The sequence below is a fragment of the Dermochelys coriacea genome, chromosome 9 (assembly GCF_009764565.3).
Source record: "Dermochelys coriacea isolate rDerCor1 chromosome 9, rDerCor1.pri.v4, whole genome shotgun sequence".
In the NCBI taxonomy this organism is placed as follows: Eukaryota; Metazoa; Chordata; order Testudines; family Dermochelyidae; genus Dermochelys; species Dermochelys coriacea.
The window spans coordinates 28,085,423-28,107,924 of record NC_050076.1 but is presented as its reverse complement, the minus strand read 5'-3'; the positions used below and the strand labels follow the sequence as shown (position 1 = coordinate 28,107,924).

Below are 22,502 nucleotides of genomic sequence, written 5' to 3'. Positions count from 1 at the left end.
CAGGATCCAGAATGCCCCGCACCCTTCCCTCCCCCTTCCCACAAGCCACAGTGCCAGAATGGGAAGAGGTGCTCTGTGGGATAGCTGTCCATAATGCACCACTCTCAATGCCGCTGCAAGTGCCACAAATGTGGCCACGCCACTGCGCTTGCAGCTGACATTGTGAACACTCAGCAGTGCTTTCCCTGCTGTGGTCTCCGAGGCCTGGTTTAACTCCCGGCGCTCTACCTCTGCAAGTGTAGCCATGCCCCCATTGTTCCCTGCCTGGATGCTGCAATTGCCTGTTGTCTCTTGGTTTAGATTGTAGGCTCTTCAGCTTCCACCATCTAGCACTAGACTAGCACCATCTTTTTGTTGGGTGTGTGGCGGTGCGTGGCACACTGGGGCCATCAGCCACTACCCCAATCCACAGCAATAATAACCAATCCTGCCCTGAAGCGCCAGCGGGCAGCGCTCAGCCCTGCTGCGACTATCTCCTGGGCAGGCCTGCCCTAGGACTGCTGGCAAGCAGCAGAAGGTGCTGCTGGGTCATTGTTAGCAACCTACAGAATTCACAGTCCATTTTGGTCAATTTCACGGTCATGGGATTTTAAAAATTGTAAATTTAATGATTTCAGCTATTTAAATCTGAAATTTCACAGGACTGTAATTATAGGAGTCCTGACCCAAAAAGGGTCAGGGTCGTAAGGTTATTGGGGGGGGGGGTTGCAGTACTGCTACTTGTACTTCTGTACTGCTGCTGGCGGCAGCACTGCTTTCAGAAATGGGCAGCTGGAGAGTGGCGGCTGTTGGCCAGGAGCCCAGTTTGAAGGCAGAGCTGCCGCCAGCAGCAGCACAGAAGTAAGGCTGACATGGCTTCGAATTACCACCCTTACTTCTGTACTGCTGCTGGCGGGGTGCTGCCTTCAGAGCTGGGCGCCTGGCCAACAGCTGCTGCTCTCCAGCTGCTTAGCTCTGAAGGCAGCACAGAAGTAAGGGTGGCAATACCGTGGCCCCCCAAAAATAACCTTGTGACTCCCCCTGCAACTCCCTTTTGGGTCAGGACTCCCAGTTTGAGAAATGCTGGTTTCCCCCGTGAAATCTGTATAATATAAGATAAAAGCGAGAAATCTGGTCTTTTGTGTGCTCTTATCTTATATTATACAGATTTCAGGGGGGAGACCACACCAGATTTCAGGGTCGGTGAGGCATTTTTCGTGGCCATGAATTCGGTAGGGCCATTGTTTATGTACCAGACACGCTAGCCCCACCCTCCCCATCCAGCAGTGGCTGGAGCAGAGACCTCTGGCCTCAGCCAGTCCCGTCCCAGCTCTGTGCGCAGAACACCTCCCTCGAGCGCCCCCGCGCGGCCAGGGTCTCGCGCCCAGTGGCGTGTGTGTGAGAGAGAAGGGGGGCGTCCGGTGACTGCCACATCACGTGAGCTGCCCTGCGCGTGCGCGCTGCGTTTCCTGTTCCCGTGACCTTGCGGTGGGGGTTCGCTCGCCTCGCGGCCGGTGCGTGCTCAGCCTCCGTTTGCCGGTGCCGGGGCTGTTGCTGAGGGAGGATGCGGGCGCTGGTGCTGCTGTTCCTCCTGGCGGCGGGGCTGGGCCGGGCCGCGACGGAGCAGGGGGCCCTGCCGGGCAAGAAGCTGCGCATGGCCTACGCCACGGGGCCGCTGCTCAAGTTCCAGATCTGGTCAGTGCGCGCGCGCGCGGGCTGCGACCGGCAGCATCCGCCACCCCCCCCCCCCCGCTCCCACCCCCGGGCTCGGTTCCGGGAGCGCCGGGGCAGGGGCCTCCAGCCGCTTCTTCCCCCGCCCTGTACGCAGGCGAGGCTCCCTGTGCCAAGCCCGAGACCTGCTGGGGGTGAGCGCGGGCGGCGATTGGGCCTCACCTCCCCCCCCCCCCCCCGAGAGTCTCCCGGATCGTGCGGAGCCCTGGAGCCGGTGATTGAGCACCGGTCCCGAAGGCGGATGGCCGGAGAAGCCCTGCTCGCTGCGGCTCTAGGCGGCTGCAGCCTGCACCGGGCGGTCGCTGTCAGGGAGGGATTTCCAAGCTTCTTGGGGGGGCAGCCTGCTGCTGGGAAGGTTTGCCGGGCGGGGGCTAGTCAAACCGGACTCAGTCAGTCTCTCTTGTGTTGGGGGGGGGGAGGTTGTGAGCTCCGTGTCTCTCTCTCTCTCTCTCTCTCTGTGCTGAGGAGTTCTACAGATTAAAGAAAATTGCTGAATTGTGCAATATTTTCACTTGTGTTTGTGAGTAGTGTCTAATGTCTCCTTCCCGTTCTCGTTGTAGTTGTTCTTTACAGTAGTGACACTCGAATAAGAACTTGGTTTAGATCATAACATGGATAAAGTTGAGATAAAAAGAAAAGGAGTACTTGTGGCACCTTGGCGACTAACAAATTTATTAGAGCATAAGCTTTCGTGAGCTACGCTTATGCTCAAATAAATGTGTTAGTCTCTAAGGTGCCACAAGTACTCCTTTTCTTTTTGCGAATACAGACTAACACGGCTGCTACTCTGAAAGTTGAGATATGCCGTGTTTGTGTTGGGACCCGGAATGACTTGCATTTCTTTAATCAGGGTTTAAGTCATGAGTTTGGGGAAGTGATACCTAGAAGAAATCCGAAGACTACAGAGAAGCAATTAATACTCTAGGTCTAAAACCTTAGCAGTACCTTTTTGGAACATCAGAAAAATTAATCATTAAACATTTAATAACTGAATCAGTGTTGAATACATTTTTATCCTTTCCTTTATAATCTCTGCTTCTTTAAAATATACCAGAGATTCATGTAACAAGGAAGAATTCATATCTTTTAATGTGGGTTTTTTTGGGTTAATCTTTACCCCTTAACCCCTTTCACAGCAAGTGTTAATTTAAAAAAAATGTTTCTGCTTTTCAGGACTATTTTTAAGCTGCTCTTGTGTACTCTGGTTACATCTGCATAGCAACCCATCACAACTGGGACTCCGAGACAGAACAGTAAATGATTAAACAACAACAAAAAAACCCCCTTCCCAGCTGCCTTTAAAATAACAGAGGCACTTTCAGTTTTTAAATGCTATAGCTGGAACTTTATCGTTTATAAAGTTAATATTGAAAGGAGAAAATATCTTACTCTCTCTAGTCCTTGATAGAAATTGAGCAATAGTTTGGAAGTTGCGTATGCACTTGAATTTATATAATAGCTAACTTTTGGTTTAATAGAAGACACATTTCTCTAGAAGGGGTTCATAGAGCACTGTAAGATTAAAACAGAGGTATTAAACAACCACCAAAAGGGGAGAATCCAGCCCAACTTCTTGGTTGTCATCTGTAGGGCATAACTGGATTCTGCAGGATCTGAGCTTTCATTTTTAAGAAGTAAGTTACTAGCCCTCATGATTGTGGAGAAAACCTTTCAAATATGAACAGTTTAGACAGCTGTGGTTTTGTCTTGAGTCTGCAGACAATGACTGTGAGGTGTGCACTTACCTGGCTCAATTATTCTTATTGGGATGTAGGCTCTAAAGATTAATGATGACCCTTCATTTTAGTAACTGTCTAATTGCTGATCATTTTATCTGACAGGGAGGTGGGAATTGTGAGTTGATGCAGGAGAGAAAATGCTGAGTGAAGATAGGAGGGGGTACATAAAAATAGGGAATGGGGAGAAGTGTGAGGATTGGGAAGGTAGAGAAAGGGCAGAAGTAGTGGTGGTCCTGAAGGTGAGCATAGTTTCCCTCTGAGTGGTGTTGAAGAAGGTTTACCAAATAGCTAAAAGTTCAGTTACTACATAAAGGACATATTCTGCTGTGAATAGATAGTACTATATAGCATATATGTAATACTAATGCTCATAGACAATAATTTTAAGGAGTCTGGCCATTTCCAAAATCTGAGATTTCCACCTTTGAAACTAACTTTTTATCCTATCGCTTTTTTGTACATACTGGGGACATGTCATCAATTAAATGTTATATTTGATGAGCAGCTGAGTTTCTAGCCAAACTTTTTTTTAAAAAAGTCACATCATTAACAGAATATTTAGACTTAATTTTAACATGACATTGTGATGTATTTGTAAGTATTTGTAAAGGTGGTAGCTGTTGAAAGGGAAAACATGTCTTGACAGGATGTGAAGGAGTAATTTTGAAATACTTGGTTTTAAAACAGATGTGAAATGTCTAAGTTTATACAATTTTGCGAAAGATACATTTTATCAGCATACAAAATGGTTTCCCGCAAATCAGCAAAGGGTTAGTAACAGAAATAGTACTTCATCTATCATTTAAATAACAGATGCATCTATTAAATACAGTATTCCAGACTGATGTGTTCCATAGTGCTTCAAACCCACACAAAAGCTATACTAGGGATCAGAAATAGAGCTGTCCTACATCACCACCACAATTATGCAGGAAAGAGTATATCTTGCCTTTGTGTAGTATTGATCATCTCTGATAGGAGAAGATAAATCTAGCTACGTGTCGTAAGTTTTATCGGAACTAGTTATTTTGTCTGATGTCTCTGGTATAATTTTCCTCAAGTGCTGCCAGTCTTTGTGAATAGTGGTCACAGCAGTAGACATCCAATGTCATTAGCATGGCTAGCATTGCCTATTGCACAGTGGTCCCCAAACTTTTCCTTTTCTGCTCTCTACCCAGTAATAGAATGTGTCCACGCTCCCCTGGGCTGGGACCGGAGTGGCAGCTGGGGTGGGGGTAGGGGCCTCCAGAGCAGAGCCAAGGCCGCAGCTTGGGGCTTTGTGGCACCGTCTTCCTGCCCCCTTGTGGGGGCTGGTCTAGGCCCCACCACACCACCCCAACAGTCCTCTGTGCTCCTCTGTGGGGGTGTGCCCCACAGTTTGGGGACCACTGCCAGACTGAGGCAGCATGCAATGCCATTTCAGCAGAAAGAAAAAATTCCATGTTGGAGCAAGCCCCCTTAAAAATTAATGGAGTCGTTTCATATTGGTATTAGTGATTTTATAAAACAGTACAAGTAACAAACTTTAGTCAAGATAATATAGCTCTTCATTTTCTTACTTACTATTTCTATATATTTTCATATATTAATGAGACATGCAATCAGATTTTACCTGAAACAGTTTTTACATTTACAAGACATTGGTGTGCGTCTACATAGTTTACTAGAATAAACTAGCATGTTTGACCCTGTATTCATTATCTAAATTCTTCTCTCCATAATAATTTTTAGTGGACAGTTGTTTTGACATCAGTCTATTCACTTTTCGAATGATATAACTAAAATTACCTATCCTTGACAGTCTGTGAAACATTGTGCTTAATTGAAACTACTGGAAATGCAACAGTGTATTACAGTTTTATAAGAAAGTTCTTTTGTTCAAAGTAAAATCTCAGAGTAAAATTGTGTGCATGCAAATAGTTTTCCTGTTATGACAAATTTTCTTGGTTTGTCAAACAAATATTTAATTGCCTTTTTAAACTATTTTAAATAGTTACTTAGTTTTATGAAGCAAATACCATTAGACTTAGCTTATATATGTCTCGAGGCCAAATTGCAGTTCAAAATATTTAAAACTGTCGTTATTTCAATAATATGTTTTGAGTGCTCCTGCTAGCCAATGATTGGGGCATTCCATACAAGTAAAAATAGAGGGTCTTTCTACTTGGGTCCTTGGGTCTTTTACAATGGCTCCATGTATGCTGTGACAGTTCAGAATGTCTGTGACAACTACTGTGGAAGCTTTCCCAGCTTGGTGCTAGATTTAGAAAAGATCCTCTTTAATATATTTCATAGTGTTGTAACATTTATTTATGTAAAAGGATATAAAATGGGAAAACTTCATGTAAACATGCAGTACTGCATATTTTTTTTAAAAGGAACTTCTGATTCCTTATGGGTTGATTCTATGCTCCAACAAGAGGATTTCTTGGCACCTGTGGTGTCTCAGATGTGTGCGCTCGAGTGTTTCAGTGAACAAAAACAAACATAAGACTCTAGTGTGTGTGTGGGAGGGGTGTCATAATTTGTGCTAAATAATTACTTACTATTTGATGAGGGGCATTCATTGCATGTTTACTGAAGTTAATGTAATTTTTGTATTTGTTGGAAGTTCACTGCTAAAAACATCTTTTTTCAGAGCTCCCCCCATACTGTCTGTCATCTTCATTTTCACGGTTGTGTCTGAGCATAGATAATTTCGTTTGTAGAAGGTACAGCTGTTTATAATAGGCTGGACTGTCTAAGACTATAACAAAACCATGGCCTTTCCAACAATGTTTGAGATTTAATGAGAGTGATTGTAGTACAGTTCTTACTAAAAAGAAGCTTTGTTGAGAGCACTTTCCTCCAAGTACTATCAGTCAAAAAAAAGTTGCTCATTTGTACCTCGGAAATGGATATTCTCTTTATGCTGGTAGTGTGAAGCTCATGACTGTTAGAGATTGTAGTATTAAATAGCTAGACAGCTTTTTATAGAAGTCTTCATTCAAGATTTTTGGCTGAAATCTGAAAGTAGAAAACAATCTTTGTCTTTCTTAACCACTTTAACCATATTTCTGCTAAAATTGACTGATGAGAGCAGGATAAAGTATCAATTTAGGATTTTGTTGTAGCCTCAGCTGAATGAATAATTGTCTTGATTGGTATGACTGTCTGATGAAGGTGATCCAGTATAAGGCTCTTAAGTGAATGTTTAAGAACATCGATTTCTGAGTTCATTTGTAAGGTGTAAATACGTTTTTTGCTGTGGCACAGTCTATTAATTGGTCAAAAATTGTTAAAGTAGTATTTCACTCTAAATGATCACGAGGACTTGTGGAGAGTTTGTATATCTATATTACCAAAAAAAAGAGATCAAATCTAGGCCTCACCATCTGTCAGAATAAACATTTGTCCAAAGTTACATTGTTGTTAATGTGTTTTTTTTTTCCCCTCTAGTGTTTCCTGAGGCTACAGGCGGGTGTTTGAAGAGTACATGCGGGTTATTAGCCAGCGGTACCCAGACATCCGCATTGAAGGGGAAAACTACCTTCCGCAACCTATATATAGGTAAGTATATGGTTTATCTGCTTATAAACTAGCAGAATGAATCTGTAATGGCTGTATGTACAATTTGTACATATCTCTCAAAGTAGAACAACAGTTTAAAAAGTGTGGGTTAATTTTTTAAGGTATTAAAATAGTCTCTCTTGTAAAGTCTTTCAGTTTCCATATGAAGATATTTTCCCCTCTCATTTCTCAATCAGATTTAAAGAAAAGAAACAGATATATTTTCCCTTGGCAGGTGATCCTTATGTGAATATTTGACAAAAACAAAAAAAAATTACATCTGTCTGTATCATAATATTTGAGGGTAGATTAAATTAATTGTAGCCAAAATTCACCTTTGCTCCATGATGATGTCCCTGGACATTATTAGTTCACGTCATCTGTCCCTTTTGTAGCTCACTGTTTGTACATGTTTACATGATGTTGCATAATATATAAAAGCTACACTGGGAATGGAGAAGTAGATTTTAAAATTAGTTTTCTTGTGACTTGATCATAAACAGGAGAATTTCTTTAAACATAATTTAAAACCTGATGATGAAGGTGAGGAAATAAATTAAAATGGAATGATTTTTATTTTTGTATTCAGTAATTTACAGGCTAGAAAACTAATGTTGGTGTAAAGGTACTGCAGTGGTTACTGGATCACTTACTTGTATAATTGCCTCTTGCAGAAATGTTACCAGTTGTAATGAGGCAAAATAAACATTGCAGAAGATTTTTAAAAGTTTTAGTGACTTTACACACGGAATTTTAAAGTTAAATTGTTCTCTGATGTGGGTTTAACCTCCTCATGATGAGTTATAGGGATTTAGGTACTCACTGAGAGAACACAGTTCAAGTGGATGCATTTGAGCATGGGTCATTGAAGATATTCTTCTGAAATATGATAAAAGACTGAGTACATTTGCCAGCCTAAGATATTAGGCAAACTGTCAAATACAAATATCAGTTGTATTTATCCTTGTACTTTATTAAATATACTATGTCTTTAAAATGACATCCAGATGGTATGCTATGTCATATGTTTTTGTTAAATGAAAAACATTCTAATTTTGCTCTTCTGGATGATTTTAAAAGCCGTATATTTTACAAATGGATGTGGTATTACTTTCTATAAAATTTCTGATTTACAGTATGAAATATATGAAATATGAATATACAGTATGAAAATAATTCTAATTGGAGTGATTTTGGCTATAAAGTGGTGCGGTATTAACTAAAAATCTCCTTAGTGACTGTTATGTCTTTGCTTTTGATAGACACATAGCATCCTTCCTGTCAGTCTTCAAACTAGTATTAATAGGCTTAATAATTGTCGGCAAGGATCCCTTCGCTTTCTTTGGCATGCAAGCTCCAAGTATTTGGCAGTGGGGCCAAGAAAATAAGGTACACCATTTCCTTTCCTTTAAAAGTAACTTTCTGATGGTAGGGGCTGACTTTATTGTGACTTATATAGAAACTGATGCAATATCTGTATTCAGCTTGATTGTACACTGCAGGTGTTTTTTAAGATACAAATATCTAAAATCTTTATTAGGGAGTATCTAAATTTACTTGACAAATGGAAGGATATTCTAATTACTCTTAACAATGGTGTCATAAATATAAAGGGAAGGGTAACCACCTTTCTGTATACAGTGCTATAAAATCCCTCCTGGCCAGAGGCAACATCCTGCTACCTGCAAAGGGTTAAGAAGCTCAGCTAACCTGGCTGGCACCTGACCCAAAGGACCAATAAGGGGACAAGATCCTTTCAAATCTTGGAGGGGTGGGGGAGGTGAAGGCTTTAGTTTGTGCTCTTTGTTTGTGGTGGTTCTCTCTTGGGACTGAGAGAGGCCAGACAGAAATCCATCTTCTCCAACCCATCCTAATCCAAGTCTCCAATATTGCAACCAGTATAGGTAAGCCAGGCAAGGCAGATTAGTTTCTTTTATTTTATGTGAATTTTCCCTGTGTTAAAGAGGGAGGTTTATTCCTGTGTTCTGTAACTTTAAGGTTTTGCCCAGAGGGAGATCCTCTGTGTTTTTTGAATCTGAATACCCTGTAAAGTATTTTCCATCCTGATTTTACAGAGATGTTTTTTACCTTTTTTTTTTTTTAAATAAAATCCTTCTTTTAAGAACCTGACTGATTTTTTTTCCATTGTTCCAAGATCCAGGGGGTTTGGGTCTTTGTTTTGTAACCAATTGGTTAGGATGTTATTCTCAAGCCTCCCCAGGAAAGGGGGTGTGTAAGGCTTGGGGGGGATATTCTGGTGGGAAGACATCTCCAAGTGTTTCCCTGTTTCCCTGTTCTTTGTTTTAAAACTCCTGGTGGTAGCAGCATACTGTTCAAGGACAAGGCAAAGTGTACCTTGTGGAAGTTTTTAACCTAAGCTGGTAAGAATAAGCTTAGGGGGTCTTTCATGCGGGGCCCCACATCTGTACCCTAGAGTTCAGAGTGAGGAAGGAACCTTGACAAATGATTACGGTCCTACCAAATTCACAGCCATGAAAAACACATCACGGGCAGTGAAATCTGATCTTTTGTGTGCTTTTATCCCTTTCTGTACAGATTTAATGGGGAGATCAGTGTTTCTGAAATTGGGGGCCCTGACCCAAAAGGGAGTTGCAGGGGGGTCGCAAGGTTATTTTACGGGAGTCATGGAGTTGCCACTCGTACTTCTGTACTGCCTTCAGATTTGGGTGGCTGGAGAGCGGTGGCTGCTGGCTGAGGGCCAAGTTCTGCAGGCAGCAGTGTAGAAGAAAGGGTGGCAATACCATACCATGCCATCCTTCTGCGCTGCTGCTGGCGGTGGCTCTGCCTTCAGAGCTGGGCTCCCAGCCAGGAGCCGCTGCTTTCCAGCTACTCAGCTCTGAAAGCAGTGCCACCGCCAGCACCAGGATAGAAGTAAGGGTAGTGCAACCCCCACTACAATAACCTTGCAGCTCACTACCCACTCCTTTTTCGGTAGGGACGCCTACAATTACAACACCATGAAATTTCAGATTTAAATAGCTGAAATCATGAAAATTATGATTTTAAAAATCCTATGACTGTTAAATTGACCAAAATGGACCATGAATTTGGTAGGGCCCATTTATGGTGCTTGGTTTTGTTGTCATAGATCCAGATTTGATTGCTGGTCTTTTGCTTTCCAGACTGATAATATGGTAAAAGGAGCACCTAAAGATGTAGCATTGACTGGCTACAAAGGGAGTCTTTACCAGTCAGTAGGGAGTAATTTTTACATAGTCACTGAGAGTAGAATCACAGTTTTTAAATGTATGGATTATTTTTTTTAAGGTGTTACTCCTGTTTTTCCTTTAGCATTAACTCCTGGCTATTTGTTAATTATTTCTTACTAACACTTACTCATTTTTTAGAAAAGCAAGATCTCTATTTGAACTTCAGAATATTCTTTCTTCTTTGGTAGAATATGCCCTACATGCTTTAAGGGAAACTTTCGTTATTGATGAGATGAATATCCCATAAAATCAATCCTAAAATGACACTGTTCTTTTCATAATCGTTCTGTTCTTAAACTGGTTGTTCTTGGAAGTGATTAACTCCAACTCTAAAGAGTCCTTCTAATTTAAAAAAAAAAAAAAATTTAAGAAACTTTATCTGGTTTATACTTTTAAGGGCTAGTCTACACTGGCAACGCTAAAGTGCTGCCATAGCAGCTCTTTAACATGCCTTGTGTAGTCAAGGCAGAGCACTGGGAGAGAGCTTTCCCAGCACTTTTTTTTTTTTTTTTTTAAACACCCACCTCCACAAGAGGTGTAGCTACCAGTGCTGAGAGCATGGCTCCGGGTGCTGGTGCACTGTTTACACTGGTGCTTTACAGCGCTGAAACTTGCACTCAGTGGTGTGTTTTTTCACACCCCTGAGCAAGAAAGTTGCAGCACTGTAAATTGCCAATGTGGACAAGCCCTAAGGCTGTTGTAATTTGACACATCTTTAAATATTGAGTTTTTAGTATGGGTGCAGCAAACCTCAAACTTAACTATCTGTGTGGTAGGTATGCACTAGCAGTCAATTGAAACATGGAAATACTAGAGTACTTGATTGACAAAACAAGCTGAACCAACACAGTAGTGGATACAGCTGTCCTGCACAATAGCCTGACCTTGCTAATGACTTCACTAAGAAATGACTGGGAGTTTTATTGGTCTGAATATTTCTCATGCTAAGTCCATTGGTTCCTGGTTACCAGTGTGAATAGACTGGTGTTTAATACTTAATATAAAAAGCTAAAACTATAAATAAATGTACTAGCTATGAAATCTCCCAATGCTTTGTTGCTGAAGATTGCATCACTTGATCCTTGGTGTATAATGCCATAAGAGAATTTAAAAGAATGGTGTGGAAGGAAAATGCTAGTAGGGTTTGCCGGGGGCAAAAAAAAGTACAATGACTAACTTACACTTATCAAAGGTACCATATATTTAGGCACGGAATATTTGTTTCTGGCTACTGAGATTATTGTGGAGAGCACTTCTATAAATCCTTTCACTGTTTTTTCATGTAAAGGCTGTTAAAATTTTACATGTACCTTCTGGCTCTGCAGAATGTGATGATTTTCTTAAAGTGGATGCATCTTAGTTTACAGTATACTTGAAAATGAAACCTTAAGAATCAAGTAGGTCAATATTACTTCAATATTGAACTTCCAGAGTAGCAAGAAAATGTTTTACAAGCTACTATTTAGATTAGCAAGCAAGGAAGATACTAAACAACTATGTGACTATAAATTTGTTTGAGAAAGTGCAAATTAACAATTGAAAAGGCTTTAATCACAATTGAAAAGGTTTTAATTTTTAAAGATGTAGCATGGTTCACAAGACCTCATTGTCTCTGAAATTCACACTAATTCTTAATTGGTTCTAGGTCTATGCTTGTATGATGGTTTTCTTCCTGAGCAATATGATTGAGAACCAGTGTATGTCAACAGGTGCATTTGAAATAACTTTGAATGGTGAGTTTTGAATGATGTTTGAAGGAATTGCTTTGTGTACAGTATACGTATGCTATATACAACAAGAGTTCTCCAATGCTACCAGCCTCTCCTAAATGAAGTAATGAGGGAGCAAATCAGATAAAGCAGTTACCTGTGAAATTTGTGGATCTTAACTCTTTAATATATTGGATAACTACTGTCTGTAGGTTGTATAAGGTGGTTCTTATTTGCCTTTCATGTTGAAGCTCACCTGGGGGAAACTTATTATTACTTAAAAGTGAACTAAATGCTGCTTATAACTAAACATAAAGAAGAGAGATACTAGTCCATACATGTGGACTTCAAACTGCTTATTTAAAAACACAATAATAAAAACTTAAGCTTTCCTTTAGTGGTGCCTCATTACTCTGAAATCCCCTTTGGGAGTGTTTCAGAGTAGCAGCCGTGTTAGTCTGTATTCGCAAAAAGAAAAGGAGTACTTGTGGCACCTTAGAGACTAACAAATTTATTTGAGCATAAGCTTTCGTGAGCTACAGCTCACTTCATTGGATGCATTTGGTGGAAAATACAGAGGAGAGATTTATATACACGCACAGAGAACATGAAACAATGGGATTATCATACACACTGTAAGGAGAGTGATCACTTAAGATAAGCCATCACCAGCAGCAGGGGGGGGAAAGGAGGAAAACCTTTCATGGTGACAAGCAAGGTAGGCTAATTCCAGCAGTTAACAAGAATATCAGAGGAACAGTGGGGGGTGGGGTGGGAGGGAGAAATACCATGGGGAAATAGTTTTACTTTGTGTAATGACTCATCCATTCCCAGTCTCTATTCAAGCCTAAGTTAATTGTATCCAGTTTGCAAATTAATTCCAATTCAGCAGTCTCTCGTTGGAGTCTGTTTTTGAAGCTTTTTTGTTGAAGGATAGCCACTCTTAGGTCTGTAATCGAGGGACCAGAGAGATTGAAGTGTTCTCCAACTGGTTTTTGAATGTTATAATTCTTGACGTCTGATTTGTGTCCATTTATTCTTTTACGTAGAGACTGTCCAGTTTGGCCAATGTACATGGCAGAGGGGCATTGCTGGCACATGATGGCATATATCACATTGGTAGATGCGCAGGTGAACGAGCCTCTGATAGTGTGGCTGATGTGATTAGGCCCTATGATGGTATCCCCTGAATAGATATGTGGACAGAGTTGGCAACGGGCTTTGTTGCAAGGATAGGTTCCTGGGTTAGTGGTTCTGTTGTGTGGTTGCTGGTGAGTATTTGCTTCAGATTGGGGGGCTGACTGTAAGCAAGGACTGGCCTGTCTCCCAAGATCTGTGAGAGTGATGGGTCGTCCTTCAGGAAAGATTGTAGATCCTTGATGATGCGTTGGAGGGGTTTTAGTTGGTGGCTGAAGGTGATGGCTAGTGGCGTTCTGTTATTTTCTTCGTTGGGCCTGTCCTGTAGTAGGTGACTTCTGGGGACTCTTCTGGCTCTGTCAATCTGTTTCTTCACTTCAGCAGGTGGGTATTGTAGTTGTAGGAATGCATGATAGAGATCTTGTAGGTGTTTGTCTCTGTCTGAGGGGTTGGAGCAAATGCGGTTATATCGTAGAGCCTGGCTGTAGACAATGGATCGAGTGGTATGATCTGGATGAAAGCTAGAGGCATGTAGGTAGGAATAGCGGTCAGTAGGTTTCCGATATAGGGTGATGTTTATGTGACCATCGCTTATTAGCACCGTAGTGTCCAGGAAGTGGATCTCTTGTGTGGACTGGTCCAGGCTGAGGTTGATGGTGGGATGGAAATTGTTGAAATCATGGTGGAATTCCTCAAGGGCTTCTTTTCCATGGGTCCAGATGATGAAGATGTCATCAATGTAGCGAAAGTAGAGTAGGGCATTAGGAGACGAGAGCTGAGGAAGCGTTGTTCTAAGTCAGCCATAAAAATGTTGGCATACTGTGGGGCCATGCGGGTACCCATCGCAGTGCCGCTGATTTGAAGGTATACATTGTCACCAAATGTGAAATAGTTATGGGTCAGGACAAAGTCACAAAGTTCTGCCACCAGGTTAGCTGTGACAGTATCGGGGATACTGTTCCTGACGGCTTGTAGTCCATCTTTGTGTGGAATGTTGGTGTAGAGGGCTTCTACATCCATAGTGGCTAGGATGGTGTTTTTAGGAAGATCACCAATGGACTGTAGTTTCCTCAGGAAGTCAGTGGTGTCTCGAAGATAGCTGGGAGTGCTGGTAACAAAGGGCCTGAGGAGGGAGTCTACATACCCAGACAATCCTGCTGTCAGGGTGCCAATGCCTGAGATGATGGGGCATCCAGGATTTCCAGGTTTATGGATCTTGGGTAGCAGATAGAATACCCCAGGTCGTGCATCCGATGAAGTGAGCTGTAGCTCACGAAAGCTTATGCTCTAATAAATTTGTTAGTCTCTAAGGTGCCACAAGTACTCCTTTTCCTTTGGGAGTGGTGAGTGCTCTTTCTTACATAAGCACTGTGTGACAAGACATAGGTGATACTGGTCAGCCAAGGAAGAAATAGGGAGGGAGTTGTCTGCTTTCTCTTCTCTCGGCTGATATGTCTCAGACCTGAGCTATTTCTACTTCTGGATTCTTAGCAATTACGACTGGATTAATAGTGCCAATTTTCATCTGCAGCAGTCCTGGAGCTTGCAATCTTTCCTTTCTGATTTGGAACTCCAAATAATTATCTATTCCTTTCTATTGCATTAATCCAACCAGAAGGTGACATTCTACTGACAGCTGCCATTGCAGACCTGCCACAATCTTAATGCAGTGCAGAATGCAGTGTCCTGTTTCTTTTGTGGCTCTGGCCACTATAATAAGCATGTAACTCCAAGGCGCTGTGGTTTTATACAGGCTTTATAACTGCATTAGAATGAAGTTCAGTGTTTAAGTTTTGAGTGCATTGGAACATTTTTGCTTTACCGCGTTATATCCGAATTCGTGTTACATTGGGGTAGAGGTGTACTTCTAATTGATTATGTGCTTTTTTTCCTCTTTTGTGTTAGATGTTCCAGTGTGGTCTAAGCTGGAGTCTGGTCACCTTCCTTCCATGCAGCAGCTTGTCCAAATTCTTGATAATGAAATGAAACTCAATGTGCACATGGAGTCAATGCACCACCATCGATCATAGCCCCATCTAGCAGCACTGAAAACTTCTTGTAAGTGTGTGGGTGAATGGATGGTGGTGGTTTTTGTTTGCTTGTGCTGCAGTCACTAGCTACCTTATTAATTAGAAATGCAAAGGATTGCATGGTAAATGGCTGTTCAAGCCAAAGATCCAATTGAGCAGAATAGTCAGGCCACTGTTCAGGAGTTTCTGATGCAAAAACTATTTAGGTGAGTTGTAATTTAGCATTTGAGTAGAACTGTCAAGCGATTAAAAAAAATTAATCACGATTAATTGTGCTATTAAGCAATAATAGAATACCATTTATTTAAATATTTTGGATGTTTTCTACATTTTCAAATATATTGATTTCAATTATAACACAGAATACAAAGTGTACAGTGCTCATTTTATATTTTTGATTACAAATATTTGTGCTGTGAAAAACAAAAGAAATAGTATTTGTAATTCACCTAATACAAGTACTGTAGTACAATCTCTTTGTCATGAAAGTTGAACTTACAAATGTAGAGTTATGTACAAAAAATAACTGCATTCAGAAATATAACCATGTAAAACTGTTGTAAAAAAACCATGTAAAAAGCCTACAAGTCCACTCAGTCTTATTTCTTGTTCAGCCAATCACTCAGACAAACTTGTTTGTTTATGTTTGCAGGAGAGAATGCTGCCTGCTTCTTGTTGACAATGTCACCTGAAAGTGAGAACAGGCCTTTGCATGGCACTGCTGTAGCCGGTGTTGCAAGATATTTATGTGCCAAATGCACTAAAGATGCACATGTCCCTTCATGCTTCAACCACCATTACAGAGAACGTATCCATGCTGATGACAGGTTCTGCTTGAAAACAGTCCAAAGCAGTGTGGACCAACGCATGTTCATTTTCATCGTCTGAGTCAGATGCCACCAGCAGAAGGCTGATTTTTATTTTTGGTAGTTCGGGTTCTGTAGTTTCCTCAGCGGAGTGTTGCTCTTTTAAGACTTCTTAAAGCATGCTCCATACCTCATCCCTCTCAGATTTTGGAAGGCACTTCAGGTTCTTAAATCTTGGGTTGGGTGCTGTAGCTGTCTTTAGAATCTCACATTGGTATCTTCTTTGCATTTTGTCAACAGCGAAAGTGTTCTTAAAATGAACAAGTGCTGAGTCATCATCCGAGACTGCTAGAACATCAAATATATGGCAGAATGTGGGTAAAATAGAGCCAGACACATACAATTCTTCCCTAAGGAGTTCAGTCACAAATTTTAAAAATGTGTTAATGAATGAATGTCATCAGCATGGAAGCATGTCCTCTGAAATGGTGGCCAAAGCATGAAGGGGCATACAAATGTTTAGCATATCTGGCACATAAATACCTTGCAATGCCAGCAACAAAAGTGCCATGCGAATGCCTGTTCTCGCTTTCTGGTGACATTGTTTACTTTTACGGGACATAATGCTGCTCACTTGTTATTTACAAACTTGTTTGTCTTAGCGATTGGCTGAATGAGAAGTAGGACTGAGTGGACTTTTAAGTTTTTTGCATCGTTTTGTTAATGCAGTTATGTAACAAAAAACCTCTAATTTGTAAGTTGCACTTTCACAATAAAGAGATTGCACTACATTACTTGTATGAGGTGAATTGAAAAATACTGTTTCTTGTTTTTATAGTGCAAATATCTAATCAAAAATATAAAGTGAGCAGTGTACACGTATTCTGTGTTGTAATTGATGTCAATATATTTGAAAATGTAGAAAAACATCCAAAAATATGTAATACATTTCAGTTGCTATTCTGTTTAACACTGCGATTAAAACTGTGATTAATTGAGATTAATTTTTTTCATTGCGATTAATTTTGAGTTAATCACATGAGTTAACTGATTGACAGCCCTACATTTTAGTGTAAACTTTTTTACATAACATTTCATGATAATGCAAGCTAAAGACCTTATGACAGTAAGAAGGAAATTCTCCGATTTCTGTGATTGAAACAAAAAATCCTTAGTTGATTCAACTAAGTGCAAAAAAGCCTATAAAATGAAAGAAATCACACAGATTCAGGAAATGTTGCCCTTGATGTGAAAATCATTGTCCATTTAAGTCTATTACCAAAAGCTTTAGAGAGTGCCTAGCGCTCATTCAGTTTGGTGGTTGACCCAGGCCAAATCCATCTCCTCTTGCCATTGCACTGAATGAATCCTGCCAGCCAGCCTATTGGTCAGATCATGGTGGAGATCAAACTTCAAAGGGATTGACACCTGTATTTTTTTATATGAAGCCATTGACATAGATTCTGCAAAACCACTTAAGCCTGACTTTAACCCCTACTTATCCTTTAGCAAGCAACACAATAAACAGAGGGATACATAATCTTAAAAAAATATCATATCTTCCACATTGTTCAGAGTCGCATCTTAATCCCCTTATAATGTTTTGCATATTGGATATGTGCTGCAGGATTCTGGAAAATGTTCTCTTACTGCTGGGAACATAGATTGTAGACTTTGGTTTTGGAACAGCATAGAATTTTTTCTTTGTCGATTTAACATAACAGGATTCTAAATTTGATAATACAGTAAAACCTCCCAAGAATGACCACTCATGGGGGTTAGCAAAAGTGATTGCTTGTAAGAGATAATCGTTCTTCAAAGGTTTGCACAGCAACACTAATCTGGTGGTCCATGGCCTCTGCAGGTAGTTGCTCATGGCAGGTGGCCTCTCTTCAGAGGTGGTCCCCAAGGGCTTGTCTACACTACAAAATTAGCTCAACTTAAATGAAGTCGGCCTACAGCTACTGCAGTAATTAAATCAGCTTGTTAGTATCCACAGTACCCTCCTTCTGCCAGTGGTGTCCTCACCAGAAATGCTTGCACCGACTGCAGTGGGGCATTATGGGGCACTGACAGCTGGGCAGGGCTCACAGCTGGACTGCCTTCGCAGCAGGGCTGACCACCCTAGCTATGAGCCAGGCAGTAGGCTCAATTTCAGAGCAGGGAGCCTACCAGCCGTGAAAATGACATTCTTGTCAGTTTAACGGCTGCTGCTATTTCACATTTCCTCTCTGGGTCCAGCCTGGGAGCGGTTCACAGCTGGAGCCTCCTGGATGAGAGCTGGAGCCAGAGACCAAATGTGAAATAATAGCAGCCCTGAAACTGACAAGAACGAAATTTCAGGGCTGGTAGGCTCCATGCTGTGAAATTGGCTGCAGCTGATTGTCAGCCCTCGGGAAGGGGAGGGTTCCCACTATGAAGGTGTGCTGGGAACTTGGGCTGTCGGGCATGGGGCTGACAGTTAGGAGCCCTGCCTCCTAGCTCAGGCTCTCCTTCATCACTGCCCCCCAATCCTTCACTGGGAAGTGGCAGCAGAGCTCCCAGCTGTCAGCTAACAGGTGATGTAAGTAACACAGTATCTACACAGACACTGTCTCACCCTAGCTACATTGACCTAAGCGCTATGTTTCTCACAGAAGTGGAGTTATTAGGTCGATGTAGTGGGCGACTTGCATCGGCAGGAGCACTATTGTAGTGTAGACACTTACATAGGTCGATGTAAGCTGCCTTCCGTCAATCTAACTCTGTCCTGTAGACCAGGCCGAAGGCAGGTTTTATTGTACTATACTGTTTCTGGCTATACACTTTTTTTTCTTCTAGTTCTTTAACTAGATTTTGGCTAAATGTCTCAATTAAAGATCTTCCATAACTACCCTCTGGAGATGATTCTGTAGCAAATTCCTCTGTTAGAAAGACTTTCCTGATTTTTTCAGCCGTAATTTTTCTTTTCTTCAACTTAATCCCAGTACTCCTAGTTATAGCTCTTGTACCTTCTTATGTAATTCCTTTCCCTTTTTAGTGTTTACATGCGTAATATATTTATGGACAATGTCCCCCTCACACCATTAGTTGTCACTTAACTGATTTATACATATATATATTTCTAATATTGGTGGAGTAGGCTATGGAGTCACATAGGTTTTCTCCATAGTTCAGGATTGAAGATGTTCAGACTTGCAACAGTGTGTACAAATGCATCATGGAAACAATGTACCATTGTTTTGACCTAATTGTCCACTGATACAATGTTTTTGTCTCACTGTATTTTCAGCCATTAAGTGACACTTTCCCAAAGGCAGCATGAGTGAAACCTATGAAGGCCTGTACTGAAGACAGCAAGCTGTTAGTGCAGACTGGATGCTTTCTTTTCAGTCATGTTGTATCTTCTGAAAAAACCTTAATGCAAGACATCTTTCAGTGCTGGCATGTTTCCAAATACTGCACAGTCATGGAGTGCAATAATACTGTATAGTTTTGTTTTGTTTTTTAAAGAGTTAAGTCAGCCAGTTCATAGCTAAACAATGCAGGCATTACTAACTGTAACTTTTGTTTTATATTCATGTGTCACACAATGGAAGATTGAGTTGATTATCTTTTTTTCTTGGAAAAAGTTTGTCTAATCTGTTGTAATTTTATATGAATTTATTCTTTTTGTAGTTTAAAATAGAATTGTAGGAATACTGATTTATTCCCAAACTGTTTTAAAAGAGACAGTTGCCTATCAAACATCTCTAATTTGGTTATGTTAGGTTTGTATACTTTTCAAAATATATTGCAGAGTGAACAGTGCATTATAAATTATATGAAAAAAGATATATGCGGAGTAATTACCACTTTTGTGATTTCAGGAAAAACTAAAAGACCAACTGCTTCTCAAATTGTATTGGCCAGCTCAAGAGCTTTCCCTTGATCAGTCTATAGAATCAAAAAGCTGGGCCTTTTATATGTCCTAAATATAAACTAAGCAAATTAATTTAAATAAAGAGTTTTCATTTACTGTGTAAAGTATTGGTGTACTTTTACTACTTATGAAAGTATGACCACGCAGAATAATTGAACTGGATTCTTCCATTTAGAGCTGAAAACAAACCTAGAAGTAGTACACTTCACAGGAGCGCTATTAGTCTTATATTGACTTCTTGTTACTATTCCATCTCAGTGAATTCTCAGAGATACAAGACTGTTATCCAATACATTTAACTTAGCCTTGGGAAGTTCATACTGTAATATGTTTTTTTTTTTTTAATTGAGTGCTATGTGTTCTTGACATTTTGTACATATGAGGCATGTAGGAAAGGGGAGAGAATGAATGTCACAGTAGTTAGAAAAAGTTATTGGGCATATTGTAAGATACAGGTTTCAGGAAACAGGTGCAGTTTAACAAAGACGTACAATAGTTCTGCTGTCATTCGGAAACAACTAGTTCAAAGGACTGTATGCCCAGTCAAGTTCTGTGAATGCTGACAAAGTAAATTCAGACTAGGTAAGGATGTGGATGTGCTCAGTTAGATGTAAGTGGATGATAAGCCAATTCTCAGGTTCTTTGGGTGCCATGCTGAGGAGAAAGGTAGCATTATAGCTGTTGCAACATGACCACTTCTACCTGAAGGGAGTCCTGTGTTTTCTGTTTGCTTGTCTCAGGAGCTACTCCTTTCCTTAGCTGACAGTCTCAGTGACCACTGGATACCAGCACCTGCATTAGTTACAGAATCCTGACAGAGGCTGGGGTAGTGGCATATGCACTGGAATTCACAGCCATAAAGTCCAGAGCAAGCAGTACACAGAAAACCAAGAAAGCTCTTAACAGGTGTTGCTTAGTTACATGGGACACCTCTTCAAATGGTCATAACAGGTGCAAGGAGAAGGCTAGGAAGTGGGAGGGAGATTTATTCAAATAGTTCCCTGCCCACTTTCTGGAATAGAGTTTTTAGGAGGGAAATTTAGGGTTAAATGGGCTGTCACTCTTTTGTGCTCAGTGAACTTCCTGAGAGAGATTTATCTAAGGGTTTTTTCAAGATGACATTCTAGATCACCAAAGTTTCCCTTTAAGATGTAAGGGAGCTGGCCTTTGGGATGTGGACCAAACATAACGGTAGATCTCTTTGAGCTTTGGGAAGACCCCAGATCGGTTCACAGCTATAGAGAGTAATGCCCCAACCCTCCTTCTGATGGTTTTACAGGCACTATTTCCTCCTTAGCTCGGTCACAGGAAGACAGTTATATCCAGTGCTGAGCTGTGATTGAAACTACTGGCTACAAAGATGCAGAAGTTCAGTAATGTGCCTGGCCCTTGTCAAATCCAAAAATCCAGAATTGTCTAACTTGGGTGCTTAAAATTGGACACCTAACTCCCAGAGTGCTGAGCACCTGCAGGTCCTGTTGCCTTCATATGTTACCATTGGATATTAAGATTTGGTGCTTCTGACACTATTTAACGTTTTGGCAGTCTGAATAGAAACAAAGCGAATTCCATAATCAACTGGAGGCATCTGTCACCTTAAATTATTGTAGACCCTTCCTCAAAGATTTTTAGGGACTAATTTGAATAATGCAGTAACATCAAGACATTCCACCCAGCCACTCTTCAGTGAAACCACGTGTATACATTTCAGCATACAATAACCTGAATTTGAAATTCTCCTTGCTTGCTGTTCAAAGAATAGCTATTTATTTCTGATGATTCATAAACATGGCCACCCCATAGCATCCCATGTGAAATACAATTTCATGTGAAATAGATGAATCAAAATGTTTTCTAGTGTCATTACTTACATACTTCAGCCAAGTTCGGTGAAATTACTTGTTTTCCATCTATGTATATGACTGCTTAGGTGTGGTGCTAGGCTATGAATTTCCATATACAGTTATCAAGCAAAAAATTCTGATATTTACCTAGTCTTCCCACTTTGATATTAAAATAATTGTTGATCTCTTTCCAAAGAGAATCTTAGAGCTCAGCAGTTTTCTTATCAGATCAAGACTATAAACAATGTTAGGTAAAGTGTATGGGTAACTATGCTAGTGTTTGTTAAGTATGCAAAGAGTATAACCCTCTTTTACTGGCTTTTGTTACGGACACACAGCTTTTCCATTGCCTCGATCCCGTATTTAGTTCTGGGTCAGAGTTCACCACATAGTTTTGTTTTTATGATTTATACTGAAACCTATTAAACAGTAATTCTCTAGAATGTTTTCAATCACAAAAAGGTGGTTGAAAAGAGATGTTGGCAGTCATTTAAAGGAAGTGTCACATGCACACCCTCTTAAGAGACAGTTGTACAGTGTCATCAGAATACTTAATAGTTTGTTGTACTTTAATCAGGGTGACTTGTTTTACTCAGAACCGTTTCACAGAACTAATTTTCAGTCATATCTTCAGTTTTTGTGGAGGTCTTTGCAGGATTTCCCCCCCCCCCCAAAGATCCTAATTATTTGCTGTCAAAAACATGAACACTCAATATGGTTTATCTATGCGTTATCTTAACATTGGAACTACAGTTTTAGTTCATCTTTCATGTGAAACCGGTTATTCTGACAGTGTTTCTCCAAAATGTTCAATTTTATAGGATCTAATTTTTAGTTCTCCTAGAAA

General features: G+C 40.7%; 1 protein-coding gene across 1 annotated transcript; it reads left to right on the top strand.

Moving 5' to 3' along the window:
• The first annotated feature begins 1,309 nt into the window (after positions 1-1,309).
• On the top strand, positions 1,310-19,911 carry SELENOT (selenoprotein T). The gene is made up of 6 exons (XM_038415376.2): positions 1,310-1,674; positions 6,888-6,998; positions 8,261-8,387; positions 11,874-11,961; positions 14,980-15,132; positions 19,182-19,911. Exons 1-5 carry the CDS (start codon positions 1,544-1,546, stop codon positions 15,102-15,104), a joined length of 582 nt encoding a protein of 193 aa, XP_038271304.1. The 5' UTR covers positions 1,310-1,543; the 3' UTR covers positions 15,105-15,132; positions 19,182-19,911.
• Positions 19,912-22,502: the final 2,591 nt, after the last annotated feature.